General features: G+C 43.3%; 1 protein-coding gene across 3 annotated transcripts; it reads right to left on the bottom strand.

Moving 5' to 3' along the window:
• Positions 1–2,414: 2,414 nt before the first annotated feature.
• LOC124654875 (DNA-binding protein MNB1B-like) lies at positions 2,415–5,315 on the bottom strand. 3 transcript variants are annotated; one of them, XR_006988501.1, is made up of 9 exons: positions 5,065–5,315; positions 4,911–4,967; positions 4,687–4,818; positions 4,534–4,591; positions 4,381–4,425; positions 4,228–4,299; positions 3,902–3,987; positions 3,055–3,089; positions 2,415–2,636 (listed from the first exon to the last, which is right to left on the bottom strand). XR_006988501.1 is itself a non-coding variant. In XM_047193853.1 (8 exons), exons 1-7 carry the CDS (start codon positions 5,124–5,126, stop codon positions 3,934–3,936), a joined length of 480 nt encoding a protein of 159 aa, XP_047049809.1. In that variant the 5' UTR covers positions 5,127–5,314; the 3' UTR covers positions 2,415–2,636; positions 3,902–3,933. The 3 variants fall into 3 exon arrangements, 1 of the variants encoding a protein (XP_047049809.1); XR_006988500.1 differs by having other exon boundaries at positions 3,030–3,089; XM_047193853.1 differs by lacking the exon at positions 3,055–3,089 and having other exon boundaries at positions 5,065–5,314.
• Between the last annotated feature and the right edge of the window lie 18,951 nt (positions 5,316–24,266).

Consider the following 24,266-nt stretch of genomic DNA (forward strand, 5'->3'; position numbering starts at 1 on the left):
ACTCGTTTGCATCTCATTTACCTATGTAATTGTGTTTGTTGAATTATCTACGTGCAAAAGGTTCAATTTCTTACCTGTTCTTATTTTCATGCAAAAAACTTCCTGAAAAAAACGAAGTGCATACCAACTACCTCCTTCAAAAAAATCAAAATCACTAAAAAATCTCACTTGTGGCAGAAATAATGTCACCCCCAAACAATGTGCATTACAGAAAACATAGAATGTATACAGAATCAAACAAGAGTAAAAAGGTAAAAAAATTGAACAGGTCTATGTGACCTTCTAGACACAAACACCCATCCTTGCGTTACAACTAGTGGAAATAATATTTGATACTTAATGTTTTTCACGCATGTGCTTTCGTCCACTTCCTTCTTCGTCTTCTTGACCAGGTTTGATTTTGCCATTATAATCTCGACAACAATTCGTTCCCTTTTATCATCTATCTTCTCCTGGAACAAATATTATGTAGTATAGAATTGTGGGACATACACATGTGTAACAAAGATATCATTTCATGCTAACCTGCGAAACTTCGTCCGTCAATTCATCTCCATCTCAGTGCTCCATACAGTCTAACAGGAACATTCCACAAATCAATGTTGTTCAAAGCATCATATTACACTCCTTTTCCTTTTATAAGTTTACTATCAGGTTCTCATCAAGATTTTTAATGAGATAATATCAACGCAAGAAAATTTCTATTTTCTCCATCAGGGATTTTAAGAAAGTGTACACGACAGGGTTTTTAAAAAGGTATACACGACGTACATTGTTCTCTAAACTTTATGAGATTTTCCCTTTTTACAAGATTTATTATCTCATATCGAGTTAACAAAGAGACAATACCAATTATATGAGATTTTCCCTTTTTACAAGGTTTATTCATATCGAGTTAACGAAGAGACAATACCATTTTCAACTTATTCTTTCACAACACCATTTTCTCCTTATTCTTTCACTGGGATTGAAGGAGTTTTAACAAAATATCCTACAACACTCTTCACTTTTTTCGCACAGGGTTTTGGAAGGATTTTTTTATAAAGATATTGAATACTTATGCAGTCAAGCAGTGATTAGGGGAGCGTTGAGAATAATTATCTTAATGATAATTATTAGTGGATAATCCCTGCTTAAGAAGGACTTGTGTTCTGGAGTCTGCGGAGTCTGTTTTGGAGTCGGAGGAGTGCTGATGTTGTTGCCTTCTCCTTGGCCGGCCGTGGTGGCGAGGGAGAGGAAGGAGATGGCACCACTGTCTTCCTTTTTAGGGTTTGTGTTCTTCTGGTGGTTTGCGGCTGTCACGTTTTGCAGTTTCTTCCGGCCGGCCTTGGTGGCGAGGGGAGGAGGCGGTCTGACATGTCGACGCTAAAATCGGCCAGATGGTCAAGCGTTCTGCTGGTGGGAGAAAGACCCTTCTTCCTCCTTATCGGTATGATTTGCTGCTGCTGTTTTTCTTCTTCCTCGGCGCTGATGCTGGAGGGAGTTCCTGGTTTGCCCGAGCGGATGGCCCGACCGCGGTGCTGGACCGGTCGGTTGACTCGAGTTCCCTTCCTTCCGGAAGGGATGCTTTTCGCGGTACTCAAAGCCAAAGATGCGACGGCTGCTGCAGGCGTGTTGGATTGTTGTCCATGCCCTCTCGACGCTGGTGTCAAGGAAGGAGGAAGCAGCATGGTGGCAGTTGTACTGTGGTCGAAGATGATGACCCGCTTGCGCTTGGTTGTAGTTCTTTCTACTACAGGGGTCTTCTCTCAAGATTATGGGATGATGACACAGGGCTCCGGAGATCTTCATGGGTTATACTAGTCTTAGGGTGTTCTAGGTGTTCATGTTTCTCTGTGATTGTAAGGGTCAACAACTTTGTATCTTTCCTGTATCTTTCCGTGATATGAATGCAGAGCAATTCCCAAAAAAGAAGGACTTGTGTTTCAACCGCCATGTAGTTACTCTCCCAATCGTTGCCTAAACCACCGGGCGCGTCTCGTCAGATGCATCCCTACCAGTTGTATAAATATGTACTTCGTCACGAATAAAGAGGACAGCCGATTCAATCATTTGTTGTCTCTCGTTTACATCTCGATTCTACTTTCAACAGAATCAAACCCTGTGTTAAACAGTCAAACTAGATAGATGGGCAAAGCCATGTACAGGACAAGAACCCATCAGATGCCACACATCACCATGCCAAATATTCGTTAAGAATAGGGCAAGAATCACTTTGCGGTTTTTATCAGCTGGACATAGGCCCAACAGAATCGTTGGCCACAAGCACCATTGCATTCAGAGTTTGTGACATCATTCTGCAACAGGCAGCAGGAATCCTGACCTCTAGCTCCCAATGTTGCAAAGGCATGTGCAACTTCGTTACCACACCGAGGCGAAAAACACACAAAACAACAGAAAAAAAACTTGCAATCTCACAATGACATCATATGGTTTTTAATAGTTAAGTTAAATGACTTAACGGCCGTTCAACATTACCAAGCAAACATCAGAGTATGCAGAAAGAGTTCAACATTTATAGCCAGGAGCACACATATTGAATACTAGAGCATCCGAACCCTCCAAGTGCCGGCCCAGACAGAATTAGGTTGTGGAGTTGGTTGCAGCTAGTAATTGAGCAGCCTACGAAGACGTTTCTGCAAGCAAACAAAGTTGCGTTGAGACTGGCATCACGTTCCATACTACAGTGCTCACACATAAATAATTCTACTGGAACAACGGAACATGTAAAAGTTTATAATCCCAAAATTTTAGTTGGGTTTTTAAAGAGTTTGCCTTTCTCATCTGCAGTCTAATAACAAGGCAGTTAACAACAAATAAATGTGAAAAGCAAATGAAACTGCTAGATCAGTGATGAGTGGTGGTGTTCAAAGGATGATATTATCAACACAAGATGTATGCGATAGCAAAAGAGCATTGTTTTGTTCTACAGAAACACAACAAAATCAATCATCACAGTACAAAGTTAAGTTCCTTCTTGCTTGCCAACTACAAGGCCAAAACAAAAGCGATTCCAATAGCATGCCCACCTATAAACCATGACATGATACTCACATGAGGTAGACACTGCTCAACGGTATTCCACCAACCTAAAACAATGTGGAAATAATAAATGAAAACTTCTGCTGCCCATTCATGGAAAAGCTGACAAAGTTATATCCCACAATTTTTGTATGACTTAAATAGTAGAAGTGAACTTAAAAATTGTGAAAATTATAACAAAATATTTACCCAAAGCTGAATCGTTTCAACATTACTGGACAAAACCAACAATAGAAACACTGAACGAACAAGACAAGTTTATTTGTGCTGGCACATGATCAGCTTCTTTTGTTGACAATCATGTTCTCATGCTTTTCGCTACATATGATCCCAAGCTTCAGGTTAAAAATCAATTCAAGTGGGAATTAGGCTCATAGACTACAAAGCAGGAGCTATGGTATCTAACAAATTGCAGGAATTATAAAAAAGGTTATCGGATCGAAACCTAAACTATTTCATCATTGTTAATAGACAAAACCAACAATAGAAGCACTGAATGACCAAGAATATAACTAAGTTAACGTGTCAGCACATGTTCTACTTCTATTGCTGACAATCATGTTCTCCTATTTTGGCAACGTATGATATCATCAGTGCCTCCATCAGAGGTGAATAATCAACTTTCAAAATAAGCAAGACACGCGAGCCTGTCTTTGTATTGTATTAACATGCATATTAGAGGCTCATAGATTTAGAAAGCAGGAGCCTATGGTATCTATCGCATAGCCATATGCATAAATCTAATAGCTAGTCCATACAACAGAAATCTTAAAAACAAACCAAGAGAATATGCATTACCTGCTAATTGAGTAACAAATCAAAAAGATATACATAAAGCAAAAAAGAAAATGCAAATCACCTATTCAAACACATCTTAGAGATCTGGCGTGTTCACATTTTCAGATTCATCATCTTGTTTGTCATCAGGCGCGTCAACTTCAGTGTCTATAAAGGAAAAAAAATCCATAAAAGTTCAAGGAGAAGCTTCATCAACAATAAAGAAAACTAAATGTGCAAATACAAAAAGTTTAATTATGCTTTCAACGAAAGGTAAAGTAGATGGGATTGTGTATTGTTATTGGAAATAATATAAGTGATGAAAGAGCATTATATCTGCAGAGGATGCTTAGCTTAGCATGGTAAAGTATCTAAGAATAGGTAAAACTGCTAGATCTTTGTCACAACCTTCTTGAACTCGTTGACCCTGGCGATGATTATTCTGTTCACACGTGCCTTTGCTATATAAGGGGCCTTGTCCTGCAACACAGATCCAACCATGTATGTATCAACAACAAATCAGCATGGCAAAAAGTTACAGAAGATTAGACGCTGGCTTACCGAATCATTAAAGAATTTCCAGTTTTTATCGGCTTCCTTACGAATCTGAAAGTTTTCCACGAGAAAAGAATTATCAGTTCATCCACAAAACAATGGAAACAAATCATTATGCATGTTCATAGAAGTAAGGAGGCATTGAAGAATCGAACTGACGGCATCTACAGACGGCCTGTCATAGACGCCAGGGTAGTTGTTCATCCAGAAGGCGTTCCTAGCCAACCAAATCATGGTCAAATAAATCAGCACCGTCCAGAAAAGCAAAAAACTGAACAACAATCTGAAAAACCGTGGAGGGTCTCATCTCACTGGTAGGAGTACAGGGCGAGCACTTCAAGCTCTGGAATTTCCTCTGCAACGCTCATCACCGCGAACCCGCGTGTAACATCGGAAACGGCATGGGTCTTGGGCTTCTCCGTTCCATTGCTCTTCACGGCCAACCTGCGTGGAACATCGAAAACGTCATCGATTGACGCACCAAAATTAACCTCCATATATGTTGCATCACACAAACAAATCGACTGGATTCTTACTTGCCCTTGGCCTTCTTCCCCTTCCTCGATTGGATTGCATCGCTCTTCGCTGCCGACCTGCATAGGAATCCAAGGTTATGGATCGACGGCTCGACGCACCAAAACTAGCAATGTCTCTTGCATCAGAGAAACAAGATTCGGTTTGGATTCTTACTTGCTGTGGGCCTCGTCCGTGGCGGCGGCTACCATCGATGCGGTCTGCTTGCAAGTCTTCATGTCTAAACAACAGGTGAGATCGGCGCGGGGCGAAGCCAGGAATCGAGCGCCCCAATTGAGGAAGGGTACTGGGGTTCGGTGAAAAGGAAAACGAGGGACACGAGAGGCGAGCTGCAACTCAGCTAGGGTTTGGGTAGATCTGGGGCGAACCCTATTTTGACGCCCGAAACCTCCGCTACGGGGTCTACACATACCCCTCCATCGCTCTCTCTCTCTCTCTCTGTAACCGGGCCGGCCCAGTAGGATCCTTTTGTCCTGGTTTTCACCGGTTTTGGGAATATTCTGGCGCTTCTGGTTCAGTTTCCTATGGTTCTTCGGTTTTCCCTATTATTTTAGGTTTTTCTTTTTCGTTTCTTGTTTTTCGTTTTTATTTTGCTGCTGTTTCTTTTCTTTTTCATTTTAGAAAATAATCGAGGAAAATAGCCCGTGTGTTGCGATGGGTTGATTTTGTAGGCCAAGAAGAAAAAATAAAGCATTACCATATCATACATCATACATGCTGGTAATTGAAATTAAAAAAAATCACTGGAAAGTGTTCAATGATAGAAAAATAATTTTGTTTCTAGCTAGTTGAAACTTTCACATACTAAAACAAGAGTCAGAATTACAAAATGTATCAAGGAGCAGATAATAATAATATGCCACTGATTCCCATGACATCAATGCAACCACCATGTAGAAATCAGAAGTTGTTCTTGTGTAAAACTAAGATAGATCAAACAAATATATTTTCAGAATTCAGATGGTTCAATAAATATTCCAAATAATGTGAACATAATATTTTATATTTTGGAAGAACTACCCTGCTACCATTATGGCGGTGACGAGAGTGCACGGCGTGGAAGTTATCCTATAAATTTAGAAATAATCCAATGTTCAATTCTGCTCATAGAAGAATTGGAGCCAAATATGCTTTGTCAAATAGTTTCAGAAGTGTAAATTAAGTAACAGTAAGATGGAACTATTTAGAAGCCACCACAACAACTAGAGGTTTTCAGCCGTCGGATCACACAAACGCACGTACCAGATTGCTCTTACTTCCCCATTCCGTGCATCCCGTGGCCTTTTTCACCCGCGCGCCGCGCCTCAAGGTTGGGCCAACATTACAGGGCCGCTACTCTGGGGATGGACCTGCAAGCCATCTCGTTAATTGGGCCGAGAGACTCCCGCAAGGCCGCAGGCCTCTCATGATGTGCGAGTCCGCGGGAGCGGCTGCTGCTTCTGCAAATCAATCCTAGGCAATGGTAGCGTACATCAGGGTAGCCGTCTGGTGTAACCGAATCCGCCCTTGCACTGGCGGCGGCAACGGATGACATTCCCTTTCCCCCATGGCAGTGCATCGTGCCGCCGTTCGGCGTCCGGTCTCTCCTGTCCGGCTGGCAACATCATTGTCGCCTGGTATTTCTTCGAGCGATTGCCTGATTCATGGCGCTTTGGTTTTATTGTAGTTGTGGCAGCATTATCCTGTACAACCACGCGGTATACTACGAACAGAGCTTCGCCAAGATTAAGATATTCATCACATGCCTCATCTCCTAGCTCTCATGTTCGTCTTGTGGAGATCTTTCTTGCACCACCTGTTACCAGATTGCTCTTACTTCCCCGTTCCGTGCATCCCGTGGCCTTTTTCACCCGCGCGCCGCGCATCAAGGTTGGGCCAACATTACAGGGCCGCTACTCTGGGGATGGACCTGCAAGCCATCTCGTTAATTGGGCCGAGAGACTCCCGCAAGGCCGCAGGCCTCTCATGATGTGCGAGTCCGCGAGAGCGGCCTACTGCTTCTGCAAATCAATCCCAGGCAATGGTAGCGTACATCAGGGTAGCCGTCTGGTGTAACCGAATCCGCCCTTGCACTGGCGGCGGCAACGGATGACATTCCCTTTCCCCCATGGCAGTGCATCGTGCCGCCGTTCGGCGTCCGGTCTCTCCTGTCCGGCTGGCAACATCGTTGTCGCCTGGTATTTCTTCGAGCGATTGACTGATTCATGGCGCTTTGGTTTTATTGTAGTTGTGGCAGCATTATCCTGTACAACCACGCGGTATACTACGAACAGAGCTTCGCCAAGATTAAGATATTCATCACATGCCTCATCTCCTAGCTCTCATGTTCGTCTTGTGGAGATCTTTCTTGCACCACCTGTTACCAGATTGCTCTTACTTCCCCGTTCCGTGCATCCCGTGGCCTTTTTCACCCGCGCGCCGCGCCTCAAGGTTGGGCCAACATTACAGGGCCGCTACTCTGGGGATGGACCTGCAAGCCATCTCGTTAATTGGTCCGAGAGACTCCCGCAAGGCCGCAGGCCTCTCATGATGTGCGAGTCCGCGGGAGCGGCCTGCTGCTTCTGCAAATCAATCCCAGGCAATGGTAGCGTACATCAGGGTAGCCGTCTGGTGTAACCGAATCCGCCCTTGCACTGGCGGCGGCAACGGATGACATTCCCTTTCCCCCATGGCAGTGCATCGTGCCGCCGTTCGGCGTCCGGTCTCTCCTGTCCGGCTGGCAACATCGTTGTCACCTGGTATTTCTTCGAGCGATTGACTGATTCATGGCGCTTTGGTTTCATTGTAGTTGTGGCAGCATTATCCTGTACAACCACGCGGTATACTACGAACAGAGCTTCGCCAAGATTAAGATATTCATCACATGCCTCATCTCCTAGCTCTCATGTTCGTCTTGTGGAGATCTTTCTTGCACCACCTGTAAAAATCTGTTCTATGTTTGCTCATATGTGTTGCTGTGAACTGCAGATTGGTAAACGGCAAGGAAGCTGTAGATGGAACGATGTCATATGCGGCTCTGATTACTCGTTAATGTCTCATGTATTTGTTAAAATCCTATTGAAGTGAAAAGGGCGCCTCGATGATCGATGGGTGTTCCATCCTCTACCAGATGTTTCTGGTGGTGTTTCTCGATCTTTAAGGAGAAGAGAAGCCACCACAGCAACTAGAGGTTTTCAGCCGTCGGATCACACAAACGCACGTACCAGATTGCTCTTACTTCCCCGCTCCGTGCATCCCGTGGCCTTTTTCACCCGCGCGCCGCGCCTCAAGGTTGGGCCAACATTACAGGGCCGCTACTCTGGGGATGGACCTGCAAGCCATCTCGTTAATTGGGCCGAGAGACTCCCGCAAGGCCGCAGGCCTCTCATGATGTGCGAGTCCGCGGGAGCGGCCTGCTGCTTCTGCAAATCAACTAGATTTAAATGTGCGCCTTGGCGCACGATCCCGTGGCTGTCGTATTTTTTTTATATTTTGTATGACCTACTAAAACACATGTGAGAAAACAATGATGGGTCTATGCTTTGTGAGCTGACTTAAATCAGCATGATCACTCTAATCACCAAAAGACATCTGCATGACCCTTCAAAATAAAAATGTGCACGTTTGTATTTTAGACCTTAGTTGTTCAGGCCCTGTTTTGATAGACATTAGAATAGAGCAAACAGAATCAGGAAGAGAGTAGCAAACGCTTATATACAACCACCAAAATAAAGAAATATATTGGATTAAAGCACTTCCGTCTAATAATCAACCATCCAACAAACTATCTGCAGTACTAAAATAGCAAACCATGTTTGCTCCGGAAGCAATAAAGCACCTACCATATGCGTATATAGCATATTTTTGCATGTTCTTATCTAGCAGTGCACCACCCATCAGTGTACAGGAAAAATTATCTACAGAACACACACTGCTATATGGAGATCACTAACATATCCCATGTCATCATACATATACTAACATAAAGGCTAGTCATCCAAATGTCAGGTATGGTAGGCAGGTGACCATAACTTTCTGAGTGACTCCGAAGTAACCAAGGTACTGGTCACCGTCATTTGAATCAGAGTGTCATAAGGATATTTTTCCACGTTCTGCAGAAAGCATCGATTTAGCAATGTTTGAGAAATCATCAGGGTACTTGCCCATTTTCTGTAGAAAGAATCGATTTAGCAACACTGGAGGTAGCGATGTTTGAGAAATCATCATTGGCATTTGAGATGTACTACCTCTGTTCCAAAATATAAGGCAGTTTTAGCTTTCTAAAATGGCTTATATTTTGGATCAGAGTAATAACTAACATACAGGAAGCAACATATATTTGTTTTTTGGATTACCTAAATCGATCGCATGATTGTTTAAATGAAAACAATACCTTTTAGTCTTTGATGGCCAGTGAGTGCAGCATCTCCCACATTATACACAGTATCATGTACAGTCAATAAAAAATATTTTAATCCATCACAACCGTTACAAAGAGGTAGGAGAATCAAGAAAATTACATAGTAGCAAGCAATACTAACATCGTGGAGTTGTTCATTTGAGGCCATAATCAATGCGAATATTGTTTTGTGTAAACGGCAAACTATTTTGGTGTCAATGAAGCTATCACAGTTCAAAGCGTACAAATAAAGGCACAATTGACCATAAGCTTAAGGGTATGCGTAAATAGGAATTTTGTACAAATCAAGGTAGGCAAAACCAAATATTTTCACACATCATGCTGCATGGGAGTAATTAGTCATTTTCTCACATAAAAATGCTGCAATCCCTTTCTCATAACAATTTCGCACTTGTATTATACCACCAAAAGCTCAATTTAGTTAGTGATCTGCAATTATCTTAACTATTACAATGTTGCCTAAAAGATTCTAAAAGAAAAGACCAGCTAGTAACTTATATTGTTTGGTATTTCACACTTTAAAAGAAATATGTGGACATTATATCATATTTTTATCAAAACATAGCCTCAACATGTAACTTACATTTCTGATATCAAAAAGGACTTTTGCTGGAGGTGTGCAAGCAATTGGAAGGGAGAGAGGCAGTGGCGGTATTCCGATCCTCCCACCGACGGCGACTGCTTTTGCTCCTCCATAATAGTCATGTTGAACACAAGCTTCTCGGGGGGTCAAGTCCGTGTACAAAGTAGCCTGGAATTAAATCGAAGCATGACAATCAGTTGCACCAAGAGGTACAGGGAGGAATTCCAACAAATAAAGAGGTCCAGAGAGATTACCAAGGCGCTCAAACTGGAACTTGTCACCTAGGACTGTGGTCTAACATAGGCGCCCTTTAAAATGTCCTTTACAATCTGGAATGCATACCTAGTAATTAGATATACAAGTACCATGGTGTAAATATGCTAGCCCACAGTAATATTTTGAGCCCTTAAGGTGAAAGTCAGTTCTCAATATAGACAGTTCTTGAGAAAGGAGCATGTAGATAGGTAGCGCATAACAAATTATGAAGCACGGACATAAGGTAAAATGTATAAAGCATCATAATTAATCAACTACATATTTGTGCTACTGTAAATTTTATTGTATTCTTCTGAATGTATTTTAAGCAAGTCGCTACATCACAACAAAACGTATTCTTCTAATCGTATAGTGAACAAGAGAGGCACCTTGCAGTAGGATGAAGCTGTCATTAGCAGGAGCATCAGGCCACTTTTTCCATCAAGATCTATGACTTATCCATCCTTCAAGTTTACAACCTAATTTAGCAAATGGAAGCAGCATCAGTTTGGTGGAAACTTCTAAAGACTGAAGCCATATAGTGGTTTGCACCTGCAGCAAGAACAGAATGCCAAACCTATAGAGGATGCAGAATAAACATGGTTTAAGAAGTTGTTTTAAAAGGTTCTTCTCTGATATGATATTCAAGACGGCCATATCGTGGTTTGCACTTGCAGCAAGATTGCAAGGAAGTAATAAAGCAGAGCAATAGCAACAGGGTAAAAAAATACGGAGGTATCTCCACAATGGCTATAGTTGGTGCTCACATAGTAACCCAATAGCAAGAATATGAGATAGGTGAACTTTACTTAGATAACCAGCGCAAATATCTCAGAAGCACTATCACTTCCATGCAGCTAAGAAATTTAGATTAGATGGCACAAATGCATCATTTATAGATCAATATATTAGAACAATATATGGAATTTATTATATGATATGTAGGACGGATAAACTTAACCTTTCTCAATCCTTTTTCTTCTCCACATTAATAGATCTGCACCGTAACGAAAGAAATGCCAAAATAAAAAAGAAATGCTAGATAGTGTCATTGGCTGCATCATCTCCCGCCTCCCCTTGCTACACGATTGTTAATAGAAAATTGGATGACAAATGTGGTATTATCAATGTTCATGTGAAATCAGTCTTTAATCAGAGCATATTACGGTATAAGATTTTATAAAACAGAAGAAAAGGCTTTGTTCCGCTTGGACGACATTAACAAAAAGAAAATCCATTTCACAATTAATATCAAGCACATAATAAACATGGACAACATCTAGAGAAACAACATGAGCCTTCATAGGAACAAATTGCGGCTGGAGGTAGATATCTGGATGTGGCGAGACGCCTTGCCACCATTGACCACTGCAATACCCGTGGTCGCAATGCCAACTCTTATGCCACGACGCCCTCCTGTGCCTTCTTCAGCAGCAAGTGAATGGTGAATCCGCGGTGCCGCCTCTCCTTGGCCTGGTGACCTCATTCATCTCCTGGGTGAATCTATGCACTCTTAGAAATTATGAGAATGGTAGAGTCGGAACCTGAGTTATAATTTAATTTCAGAAATGAAAACATACAAAGGTAGAATTTGTACAATTGCATATTTGCGTGTGTCAAAATTCAGAAATGACACCACACAAAGGCTGAGCTATAATCCTATGTGTGTGTCTCAAACAATCTATCACAAATATCTTTTCCCATGAATCACTAGGCATTTAGCAATAATAGCTTGCACGGGAAGGCTAAACTCTTTTACATAAGATCGAGTATAAAATCTAGCACTATTCTGTATGGGCCTCTAATCATCCTTGGCTCATTCTACATCAGAAAAAATGATCACAAAAGTCACGTAAATTATCCAATCGGAGCATGCCATGTGTAAATGTAAACCCTTTTTTTACTGCAAATAGATGTGTGAAATGCATACTCCACCGAACATCAGCCTAACTTGCATGCTAATGTGTCTGTTGCAAGAATGACACACACACAAAGAAGGTTGTCTATAGATGTTTTCCGTCACAATAGACATATAGAAGAACTGAAATCAGGAATCCAAGGTGGGCAGCTGAACCAAGCACAACACGTACAGTAGATCAAAAGTGGAATCAGGACATGAAGGTAAAGTACATGATTTCTTGATACCTTGAAGAGTCAGCAAGCAAGGAAAAAAATATGAAATTTTAGATCACTAACCCAATAATTAATGAAAATATCTTCGAAGTTCTACTTTTCCCAACTACATTAGTACAATGAAATAAAACCGAAGTCAGAATTACGATCACTTGGTCACTCAATAAGATACAACGTATCATTGATTTAGCACTTAAATATGTAGGATTACATCAGCAGCAAATTTATCTAAAAGAAACATCATTGTTTAAATATCTCAGCTGAACCAAAAAAAAATAGAAAACCTACAATTGAAACCCACTTTTGGTCTCAAACTCCGGACATACACGAAAAAAACCAAGCAGGAGACATCTGACCTTTAAATCATCACCATATAATTGAGATAAATGAGGCCTATTTCCAGAGCAGCGAGCAAATCCATTAGACGCTTCTAAGAACCTGCATTTCCATCTTTACACTAATTAATTAGGATGAAAAATATGTATTTCCTATAAAAGTTAATGAAATCATTTTATATGACAAAGGCTTCTCTTAGTACCTCATGAATATGCAATGCATATTAGCAAATAAACATCGCCCTCCCAATAGCATCTCCTTGTTGTCATTAATACACCGGCAATCGAATAGGCGTGATGTTTATACAACCAACAGACCGAGCAACACCTGCAACACAAACACGGCATGGTCAGACATCAAACTTTAAGAAAAATCCAAAAGGGAGGAGTTGAGAAACATGAAGAAATGGACATGCCTAACTAAGAATCCCAATCGATAGCTCACCACAACCGACATCAAATCTTGTGGGGAGATGCATCACGACCATAGTTGCAGGGTTCGGGATCGATGCCGCGTTCCGCGATCCTGGGTCGATCGATCCGGAACGGGGATCGGGAACGCGAGGGGATCGATCGAATTCGCTTTTGGGTCGTGATCCCGTTCGCATCCTTCCTCTTCCCATATTAGGGACCTGAAGTATGGTAGGCCCATTAAAAATAAAACCTAAAACCGGTAATTTCTGGGCTTATTAATAATCTTGATTCTACGCTCTTTTTTCCTTGATTCTGGGCCTCTTTTCCCTTAATTCTGCGCCTCTTCTCCCTTATTATCGATCCAAATCAAAGTGGATCACGATCCACGATCCAACTTCCTGTACCGGAGATGTGTACCCTTAACCGATCCTTGTTCGCTGGTATGTCGAACCTCGTTCCCCGATCCCGTTCCCCGATCCGAGCGATCCGGTTCGCCGGCAACTATGATCACGACACACCGAAGTGTTTTGGCCAAGAATTGTGATCCCCACCAACAGGAGCATTGAGACAAGCTTCAGATTCTATTATGAAGGATGTACAAAGTAACAAAGAAGCATGGACTCACACCTAAGCTACCTACGGATTTCTTGCACAGTGACAACCGCTGAAGCAACAATGTCCTCGACAATAATTGCATCAGCTTGCGTTAGGTAAAAAATGGAACCGTTTCAGACTTATAGATGAAATATATACAGAAGAGATGAGCATGCACTCCCTGCCGAACACTACACATAGAAAACCCATTGGACATAATCAATTGTAATCATAGTAACATTTGTCAGAAAGCAGGTAGGATAGAAAAATATGCCGTTAAGCCCAGTACTAAAATTCATGAAGATAAGAGGTTAGCTGGTCATTAGCAATACAGGATAAAAGATTAGTGATGATAGATCAAGATTTCACCTGCTCCATTATTAGAAGCTATAGCACTCAAATAGCTACATCATCAGGCAGTAATATGGTACGACCACAACATCACTTGTTAGAACTTTCACCATTTAACCTGCATAAAGCAAGATGGCTGCTCCAACCAGGAGGTTTTGACATATAATGCATGTAAAATAACCTGTAAATAAAGTAATGATTTGTTTTTTTTTGTAGCTATTCCAGCACGTACCAATGAAAATCTTGATATTTCTGCCTTTTGTAGACCCCATTGCTTAAGGCACATCAGTAATCAAAACAGCTGGCCATACAAAAGATCCAAGGGAAGTACCAGTCAGATATCTGAAAAGCACATTGGTATTAATACAACTCCCATTCATGACCAATGGAAAGGGGAGCGAAAGAACTCCAGGGTGTAATTGTAATCCTAGACAACCTGAAAGTGATTCCCACATGTTCATGTTGAGTGAATCACCAACAAACAACAGTCTCTTTCCTCTCTGTCTCTCTAACACATCAGCTGGGTTCATCCTCACATAAGCACCAGCACCATGCCATCACATAACTGTAATTTTTAGGCAAAAAAGGACATTACCAGTTGGCTTTTGGGGTTTGTGGCCTGGAAAGGGACTCGCTAATCTAAGCATCAGCATCATGCCAAACTGAAAAACTTGGAAACAACTTAAACCACACTAGTGCATTACCTCATTCAGTATCCTATGGAGATCATCTGTAGCCTAAAAAAATGCTCCAGGTGCAAACAATGGAGCTGCTTCCTGATGTATACAAAGCAACCACCTAGATGAGCAGAGCTGCTCATGATGGAGTTGCATTCTATGCACACGTCACTTCTAAGATGGACAATACAAGGGAATAAAACGTGAAATCGGAGAGAGAGAGAGAGAGAGAAAGAGAGAGGGGGGGAGGGGGAGAAATCAAGAGCGAACCTAGAAGGCTCGGTGGAGGATGCTAGGCAATGGAAGACCGGTGGCGGAGGTGCTCCCGCCGGCCACCACCTGCTCGTCCGGAGACGTAGCAGCAGCACCTCCTCCTGTTGCTGCTCGCCCCTGCTGGCCCGAGCAGGGGATGCGGCGGCCCCTATGGCGGCCATGGAGGCGCATGGAACGAGAGGAGGAGAGGCGGCGTGAGGGCGCTGAGATAGAGGAGGAGAGGCGGCGAGGAAGACGTCGAGCGGGTGAGGAGACCCCTTCCCGTCCACCTCCTCTCGCATCCCGCCGGAGGCCGGCGACGGAGAGACGAGGAACCTCAAGTGGGAGAAAGGAGGGCGAGCGGGACAGCACCGGCGGCGCCATGGGGGCTGGAGCGGGAGAGAGAAGGGGATGCGGGAGGAGAGACGAACGGAGGCGGCGGCTGTGGGGATTGGTGGAGGGCTAGCGAGATCGGGCCGAGCGGGGCTTTTCGTGACCCATGGATAAAAAGTGGGTCTGCGGGAGGGCCTCAGCGCCCTGGACGAACGGCCGGCCGAGATCGCGCCACGTCAGCTCGATCGGACGGCCGAAAATCCAAACGCCTGTGAGAGCCCCATGGGGGTGCAGCAATCATACCGTGGGATCCCAGGCAATGGTAGCGTACATCAGGGTAGCCGTCTGGTGTAACCGAATCCGCCCTTGCACTGGCGGCGGCAACGGATGACATTCCCTTTCCCCCATGGCAGTGCATCGTGCCGCCGTTCGGCGTCCGGTCTCTCCTGTCCGGCTGGCAACATCGTTGTCGCCTGGTATTTCTTCGAGTGATTGACTAATTCATGGCGCTTTGGTTTTATTGTAGTTGTGGCAGCATTATCCTGTACAACCACGCGGTATACTACGAACAGAGCTTCGCCAAGATTAAGATATTCATCACATGCCTCATCTCCTAGCTCTCATGTTCGTCTTGTGGAGATCTTTCTTGCACCACCTGTAAAAATCTGTTCTATGTTTGCTCATATGTGTTGCTCGTGAACTGCAGAGTGGTAAACGGCAAGGAAGCTGTAGATGGAAGGATGTCATATGCGGCTCTGATTACTCGTTAATGTCTCATGTATTTGTTAAAATCCTAATTGAAGTGAAAAGGGCGCCTCAATGATCGATGGGTGTTCCATCCTCTACCAGATGTTTCTGGTGGTGTTTCTCGATCTTTAAGGAGAAGAGAAGCCACCACAGCAACTAGAGGTTTTCAGCCGTCGGATCACACAAACGCACGTACCAGATTGCTCTTACTTCCCCGTTCCGTGCATCCCGTGGCCTTTTTCACCCGCGCGTCGCGCCTCAAGGTTGGGCCAACATTACAGGGCCGCTACTCTGGGGATGGACCTGCAAGCCATCTCGTTAATTGGGCCGAGAGACTCCCGCAAAGGCCGCAGGCCTCTTATGATGTGCGAGCCCGCGGGAGCGGCCTGCTGCTTCTGCAAATCAATCCCAGGCAATGGTAGCGTACATCAGGGTAGCCGTCTGGTGTAACCGAATCCGCCCTTGCACTGGCGGCGGCAACGGATGATATTCCCTTTCTCCCATGGCAGTGCATCGTGCCGCCGTTCGGCGTCCGGTCTCTCCTGTCCGGCTGGCAACATCGTTGTCGCCTGGTATTTCTTCGAGCGATTGACTGATTCATGGCGCTTTGGTTTATTGTAGTTGTGGAAGCATTATCCTGTACAACCACGCGGTATACTACGAACAGAGCTTCGCCAAGATTAAGATATTCATCACATGCCTCATCTCCTAGCTCTCATGTTCGTCTTGTGGAGATCTTTCTTGCACCACCTGTAAAAATCTGTTCTATGTTTGCTCATATGTGTTGCTGTGAACTGCAGAGTGGTAAACGGCAAGGAAGCTGTAGATGGAAGGATGTCATATGCGGCTCTGATTACTCGTTAATGTCTCATGTATTTGTTAAAATCCTAATTGAAGTGAAAAGGGCGCCTCAATGATCGATGGGTGTTCCATCCTCTACCAGATGTTTCTGGTGGTGTTTCTCGATCTTTAAGGAGAAGAGTGACAAGATCATGTAAGAATAAGCAAATTTGTGTTGCTCTGACGACACCTAATCTACCATCCTGTCCAATTAACGTTACCCTGCTAGACTCCTAGCTCTCGTTGAGTTTTGACACAGCCTATTTAACGTGCTGGTGTACACTGTCATGATCATTGACGTGCCCTTCACCTGTTTTGAGAGCGACACCAAGATAATCTACAGCCCATAGGCGGTGAAGCTACATTCCAACAAAGGTAACAATGGTGAGTAGACACATATGCTTCAATCTTGGGATTCACTGATGGGTTTAGATGCATGATGAAAAGCCAAAGGTGCCGTGTGTTCTTGTGATGCCAGATTCATAAGGTTTATGCCCTTGTCTGCTAGAAGATAGATGATTGAAGTAAGGCGGTTTTGAGATAGCACACTGAATTGTCGAGTTTGGGTATGATTCTGATTCATAAGGAGTGATGTTTTATAACCTGTCAATGGCCACTCCAAGATAAATCAGACATGTTGTTTACACATTGTTCACCATGTTTCTCCGTTCTCGGTCCATTTTAATATTTATACTTTTAAGGGTTATAAAGGGTTTATTCGTCAACTGGATCCACGATAGTTGTCCCATGACTTAGAATATGCTTATTTACTAACCCTAGCTAATTCCAACTGGATGTAATCAACAAGCATGTATCTTTTGGTATCTGCTATATTATTCCTTTCTTGTATATGAAGTAGAGTTTTTTTAATCTAGACTAAGGCATCAATTTAATTGCAGCTTTGTATTTTGTACACATTTAAATACTTGTGCTATTGTTATGTATCACGAAGTATGAGAGTGATTAAGGTTTAACCTTGGTTTGGGTTTGCACTTATGAATCATTCACGTATAGTGTACCTTCAGTTTTATGAAGTATAAGAATGTTCATTTGTGACCATCCTTTGATGCGGAAATTAGGATTTAGATACATTTCTTCTTATAAAGCAGTGCATGTTTGGAACCAGTTTTGTGTACTACACCACTCACAAAAAAGCTTGGCCTCTAGCTGCATGCATTGGCTGGGTTCATCCTTATATTGATATTTCTTCCAATGAACTTATAACTCTAGCGGTATTTTTCCCGTGTAATTTTCATTCGTCCACTGAGTGAAGACTAGATGGTGCTGCTTGATCAAGGCTATAAATTTTGAGATCTGTTTACATTGTCTTAGTCGACTAAAATCGGAATAAGACATCCTAGCTTAGTACAAATATAAGTGAGCTACTAATGGACATGTACAATTATATAGACCGAACTAAAATCAGAATAAGACATCCCATCTTAGTGTTTATACTCACTGCAATACCTCACAAATTAAAAGAAAAAGAACTTATATCAAATATCTTATTTTGGCATATCTTAGCTTTCTGACAGTTTTACCTTTCAATTGTGTTTAGCTTCCAATCATGAATGTAGTATGATCATCAATGGATGTCCAGATGCCATGGTTGTGATGATCACTATCTAATATGGTAATATCCCTATAGGTTGTTTATTTTAAACTCTCTAATCATAAATGAATTGTTTCCATGTGGCACAAAAAAATTATAGTACGTTGCTTGATTTACCTTTTCTCACATTTCTTGTTCCTTGCAAGAAAGCTACGTATATATGTTTGCTTAAAGGGAAGATCCTAGAGAGCTCCTACCACCATCTAGAGCAATTGCCTTTGTTATCCTCCTGCCGTGAAAAGCCCACAGTAACAAAGATGTCACAAACATTAATTGCAATTCTTTTCAGTTGGTAATGGTGCGAGTGTTCAGTTCCTATATGCTCATGGCAAACACTACATGGACTTCACCACCTATCCAACATTATTGTTCAGGTACAACTCAGCAACTCGCCTATCCTCCTTCCACTTGGTTTGGGTTCAACTCAGGCCTCCGGAGAAATAATCTAATTGCAGGTGCCAATTGTATGAGCACTGACGCTTTCATTTTCTTTTCCATGTTTGGTGTTTGAATGTCCTGAGAAGTGGCCCAAACAAGTCCATTTTGGTGTTCTTAAATTATTTTGCAGTGGAAGTTAATATTTTTATTTCTTATGCCAATCAGGAGACCTTTCTTTTGTCAATGACCATGAATTGTATCTGCAATGTTTAGAGAAGTGTCTCGAAAGATAACAATCCCGTCGCTCTATATTTGACTAGGCAGTGAAATTTGTAATTAGAATTAAATATGTTGATTTTATTGTTAATAAAAAATATTGCCATTATTTTCTGAATTTCCATTGCAGAATTTTACATTGTATGCACCATATGATGTTCTTAACGAAGAGGTCTCTTTTTTTTTACTTCCATTTTAAAGCATATCATCCGAGCAAATCACTTAGAAAGTGTTGTGTTCTCCTCATTCTCAAAATTGTTTGATGGGGATGAGATTTTCTAAATCATTCTTTTGTTCTCTATGCCTCACATTTATTGTGTGGTCAACATTTGGTCGATGCTTGGATCCAAATGCCCAATGCGCTAGATTTTTAGCAATTTGCCAATAGATTGATTACTATCAATTAACTAACTCAGTGAAGGTCATAATAAGCCATTTATGTTACACTAACCCGGCAACTTATCGAAAAAAGTGAAACTCGATGAACTCAATGATTTGTAAGATAGAAAATTGGTAGTCCAAAAAATGAAGGCCAAATTTGTAAGATGGTTGTAGCCATTATACCCACATAAAACTTTCTTTTAATTGTTACAAAAATATCGTTTGAGGACCACACAATGAATGACCATTTTTTATGGAATGTCTAAAATTTTGTAATTGCATATCTAATAAAATTTTCCTAAATATGGACGGGCGCAACAACGTGCGCTTCTAAGGTCTAGTTAACCATGAAATAGCACCAAATAGAAACCTCTATTAGAGAAGCACAAGAAAGTAGTGGTACAACAACAAAACATATTAATTGGTGGACTGCTTGTAAGACCAATGTTACTTTCACTAGTAGGAAAAACCTCATCAGTGGCGCACCAAAAATAGATTCTGTGACGCATGGGAGGTGCGCCACAGAAACTTCGCCATAAAAATAAGGTTTATGTGGCGCACCGACCCATGCGCCACAGAATTAAGGTTCTGTGGCGCACTGTATATGTTGCGCCACAGAAATAGGAGGTTATGTGGCGCATATGGTCTAGCTGCGCCACAGAAACAGGTGCGCCACTGAATTATATTTTGGTGCGCCACAGAATAATGTACATGTATACTCGATTTTGTGCCGCCTGGTGTATTATACAGATTTTGTACACAGTATACATGTTATATACTGATATAATATAGACAGATATAATATGGACATATATAATCATCACATCATCATCACATTACTTTGAGCCCGATCGAGTTATACATATAGCTCCATACAACTCATAATCCATGCAAATTAATTAAGTCCATCATCTCTAGTTACAAATGAAGTGACACCGGCCGCCTCCTGCACTAGGATGAAATAGAGTACCGCCGCGACGATGGTGAGCAAGAGCGAGAGCACAAGGAAGATCTTCATCTTCATCTTGCTCTTGTTCGACTGGTGCTTCCTCCACTTGGCAACCGCCTCGTGTCTAGGCGGGTACCCTTTGTAGCAGTTGCCGCTGAACTTGTGCACATGTTTCTTGCACTGCTCCCACTCCTCGTACACTCCTGGAACCCGCCCCTCGAACACGACGTAGTACATCATCTCTATGGACACAAGGCATATTAGTATATAATGCAATGGAAAGAGTTAGAGGGTTCACATGCATACATATTCACAAGAATTAAAGCAAGGAAATAATAACAAACCTAAAAGACATATAGCATCAGTATCACATAAGTAATCAAGTTCAACAATAACGACTACAATAGTAATTGAAGTCCAACAATGACGACCACCGTTTCGAACAAATTAAGCAAGTTTAGTTTACAACACGGTACAAATTGTCCATCGATTCAAAGTAATGCTAGGCACACCGGCCTTGGTCAATGAGACGTCTTCTTGAGCGGCTCCGGGAACGGCTTGTACAAGTCCTTAGTCGTCCACGTCCTTCCATCACCATGCCTATGTAGGCGTTCTTCGATATCCCTCTTAGACAACCCTCTAAGTTGGTGTAAGAGCCCCGATGCGTTGGATACATCTTGTAAGATAATCTCCGAGAGCTTTACTTGGATGCGATGGAAGTATTCTCTAAGATCATCATCATTGATTTCCCCCAACATTTTAATGGGGTCTCGCTTACTAGGTGGCAGACACATCATCTCTGCATCCTCAACAAACCCTTTAAGGTGATGGAGGACATAGAAGGCCTCCTTAATGCTGCCAGCTAGCTGCTTGATACAAGGGAAGTCGATCACGTGCTTGAACCCGAGCTTTTTAGTGTCCGACCTGATATATTGCCCATTCTTGTCGAAGGTGCCTCCATTTTTGGAGTAGCCAAGGATAGCCTCATCGAGAACACCCCTTATTCTCTTGTAGTCTTTCTTCGTCGTCGTACTCGACGAGTTGAAATACTGGGCTAGTGACCACTTCGGATCTAGGATGATGAGTGTGCGGTATTTGTCCCTGCTCAACACATGCAATTGAAATGGAATGTTGGAAATGATCGGCAATGGAAGAAATATATAAGAAAGCATAAGTTACGACGGCCGTGAGCGGATGTGTACTTACTCGGGAAAGACAGACAGAAGAATGGTGTTGCTCTCTTTGTACATGAGCATGAAGCTCTGGAGGTACCGCACCGCCTTGGTCCGTGTCCTTGAGCCGGCCTGGAGCTTGCTATCGCGCATGTAGTAGGGATCCACTACCGCGATGTGGCGGGGTCTCGCTCTGTTGATATTCATCTTAAGATTGATCGAGTATAGGCGGACCAAGTTATAGTCGAGCCGTTTCGAGTGAAATAGATTGAAGACGTCCTCGAACGCTATGAAGAAGATATCCGTGGGGTCTTCATGGACGAAGTTCGGGTCTTCGGTACTTAGATAATTCTGGCAGAAGGAGATGCACTCGTAGGTTAGAAACCCCTTGGCCATGCTTGCGTCTGGACGGGCCCTATTGCGAACGTATCCTTTCATGACACCGTTCTGCCTTTCGAAAGGCATCATGTTGTGGAGGAACGTCGGGCCGAGCAGCCTGATGTCATCAACGACATGGAGAAGGAGATGGACGCATATATCACGTGAATGCGGGCGGGAAGTAAATCTCGAGCTCACATAGTATCACCACGATCTCATCCTGTAGCATCTTGAGCTGCCTCACGCCGATCGACTTCCTGGTGATAACGTCAAAAAAGTTCCAAAGGCCAAACAGTGTATCACGGACGTGCTCGTCCATTATCCCTCGGATGGCAACGGGAAGTATCTGCGTCATTAGCACGTGGCAATCGTGAGACTTCATCCCGGTGAACCTCTTCTTCGCTACGTCCAGATATCTGCTTATATTCCCCGAGTAACCGTGAGGAACTTTCACTCCTAGGAGGCACCTGAAGAACTGGTCGAGCTCCTCCGGACTTGTTGTGAAGCAGGCAACGGGAAGTAGCACCGCATTCTTCTTAGCCCTTTTGCGGAGACGTTGAGTCCTTTCCGTCTGATCATCATCATCATCGCCGTCGTTGTCATCATCAGTATCGGGGGCTTGAAGATCTTTCTTGATGCCAAAATGTTTCAGATCGTATCTTGCTTTCGGTCCATCCTTGGACTTTTCTGAGTTGCAAAGAGTACCAAGCAGACTCTCGGTAACGTTCTTCGTAATGTGCATGACATCGAGGTTGTGGGGCGTGTGGAGGACCTTCCAGTACTCCAAGTCGTGGAAAACAGACCTTGCTTTCCATACACCGAGCAACGGCTCTAGCTTCAGTCGCTTCTTTCCCGGCGGTGGGCACTCCTTCCAATTTTTCAGAAGATCGTCGATTTTTGCGCCGCTCCTCGGGCGCGGGGGTCCATCGGGCTCATCTTTGCCATCGAAAAGATCACCGCGTTTTCTCCACGGGTGATCCAAGCGAAGCCACCTTCGAGCACCTGGGTACACGGTTTTCGAGGACCCGGGATCCCTTGGTAGCTGTAGATGCGGGGTCTCGTCCATGCACTTCACACAGCCGTTGAATCCGTGGCCGACCTGGGCAGATACATATGCGTAACCAGGATAGTCCGTGACCGTCGTGATCAACGCGACTCTCATTGATACGTCCAAAACGTATCTACTTTCTCGAACACTTTTGCTATTGTTTTGCCTCTAATTTGTGTATTTTGGATACAACTAACACGGACTAACGATGTTTTCAGCAGAATTGCTCTGGTGTCTCGTTTTTGTGCAGAAATCCAACTTTCAGGAAAATCCCCGGAATTAATGCCAGAGGGCTTATTTTCCCAGAAGATTCACGGAGCCAGAAGGGCAGGCCTGGGGGAGGCCCAGGGCCCCCACACACCAGGCCGGTGCGGCCTGGAGGGGGGGCGCGCCGCCCTAGCGTGTGGCTGATACGTCTCAAACGTATCTATAATTTCTTATGTTCCATGCTACTTTTATGATGATACTCACATGTTTTATACACATTATATGTCATATTTATGCATTTTCCGGCACTAGCCTATTGACGAAATGCCGAAGAGCCAGTTGTTGTTTTCTGCTGTTTTTGGTTTCAGAAATCCTACAAAGGAAATATTCTCGGAATTGGACGAAATCAACGCCCAGGGTCTTATTTTTCCACGAAGCTTCCAGAAGACCGAAAGGATCACGAAGTGGGGCGACGAGGCGACGCCACACTAGGGCAGCGCGGCCCAGACCCTGGCCGCGCGGCCCTGTTGTGTGGGTCCCTCGCGTCGCACCTAAACCTACCCTTCCGCCTACTTAAAGCCTTCATCGCGAATACCCCAGTACCGAGAGCCACGATACGGAAAACCTTCCAGAGACGCCGCCAATCCCATCTCGGGGGATTCAGGAGATCCGGAGAGGGGAATCATGTCCCGGAGGGCTCTTCATCGCCATGACCGCCTCCGGATTGATGTGTGAGTAGTTCACCCCTGGACTATGGGTCCATAGCGGTAGCTAGATGGTTGTCTTCTCCTCATTGTGCTATCATGTTAGATCTTGTGAGCTGCCTATCATGATCAAGATCATCTATTTGTAATGCTACATGTTGTGTTTGTTGGGATCCGATGAATATTGAATACTTTGTCAAGTTGATTATCAAGCTATCATATATGTTGTTTATGTTCTTGCATGCTCTCCGTTGCTAGTAGAGGCTCTGGCCAAGTTGATACTTGTGACTCCAAGAGGGAGTATTTATGCTCGATAGTGGGTTCATGCCTCCATTGAATC

The sequence above is a fragment of the Lolium rigidum genome, chromosome 5 (genome assembly GCF_022539505.1).
Source record: "Lolium rigidum isolate FL_2022 chromosome 5, APGP_CSIRO_Lrig_0.1, whole genome shotgun sequence".
Taxonomy (NCBI): domain Eukaryota; kingdom Viridiplantae; phylum Streptophyta; class Magnoliopsida; order Poales; family Poaceae; genus Lolium; species Lolium rigidum.

Coding starts and splice junctions, on each gene's coding strand:
- LOC124654875 (XM_047193853.1), bottom strand. CDS start 5,126: ATGAAGACTTGCAAGCAGACCGCATCGATGGTAGCCGCCGCCACGGAC. Junction 4,300..4,380: donor GGAAATTCTTTAATGATTCG/GTAAGCCAGCGT, acceptor TCTGTGTTGCAG/GACAAGGCCCCTTATATAGC. Junction 3,988..4,227: donor GGGTCAACGAGTTCAAGAAG/GTTGTGACAAAG, acceptor TTTCCTTTATAG/ACACTGAAGTTGACGCGCCT.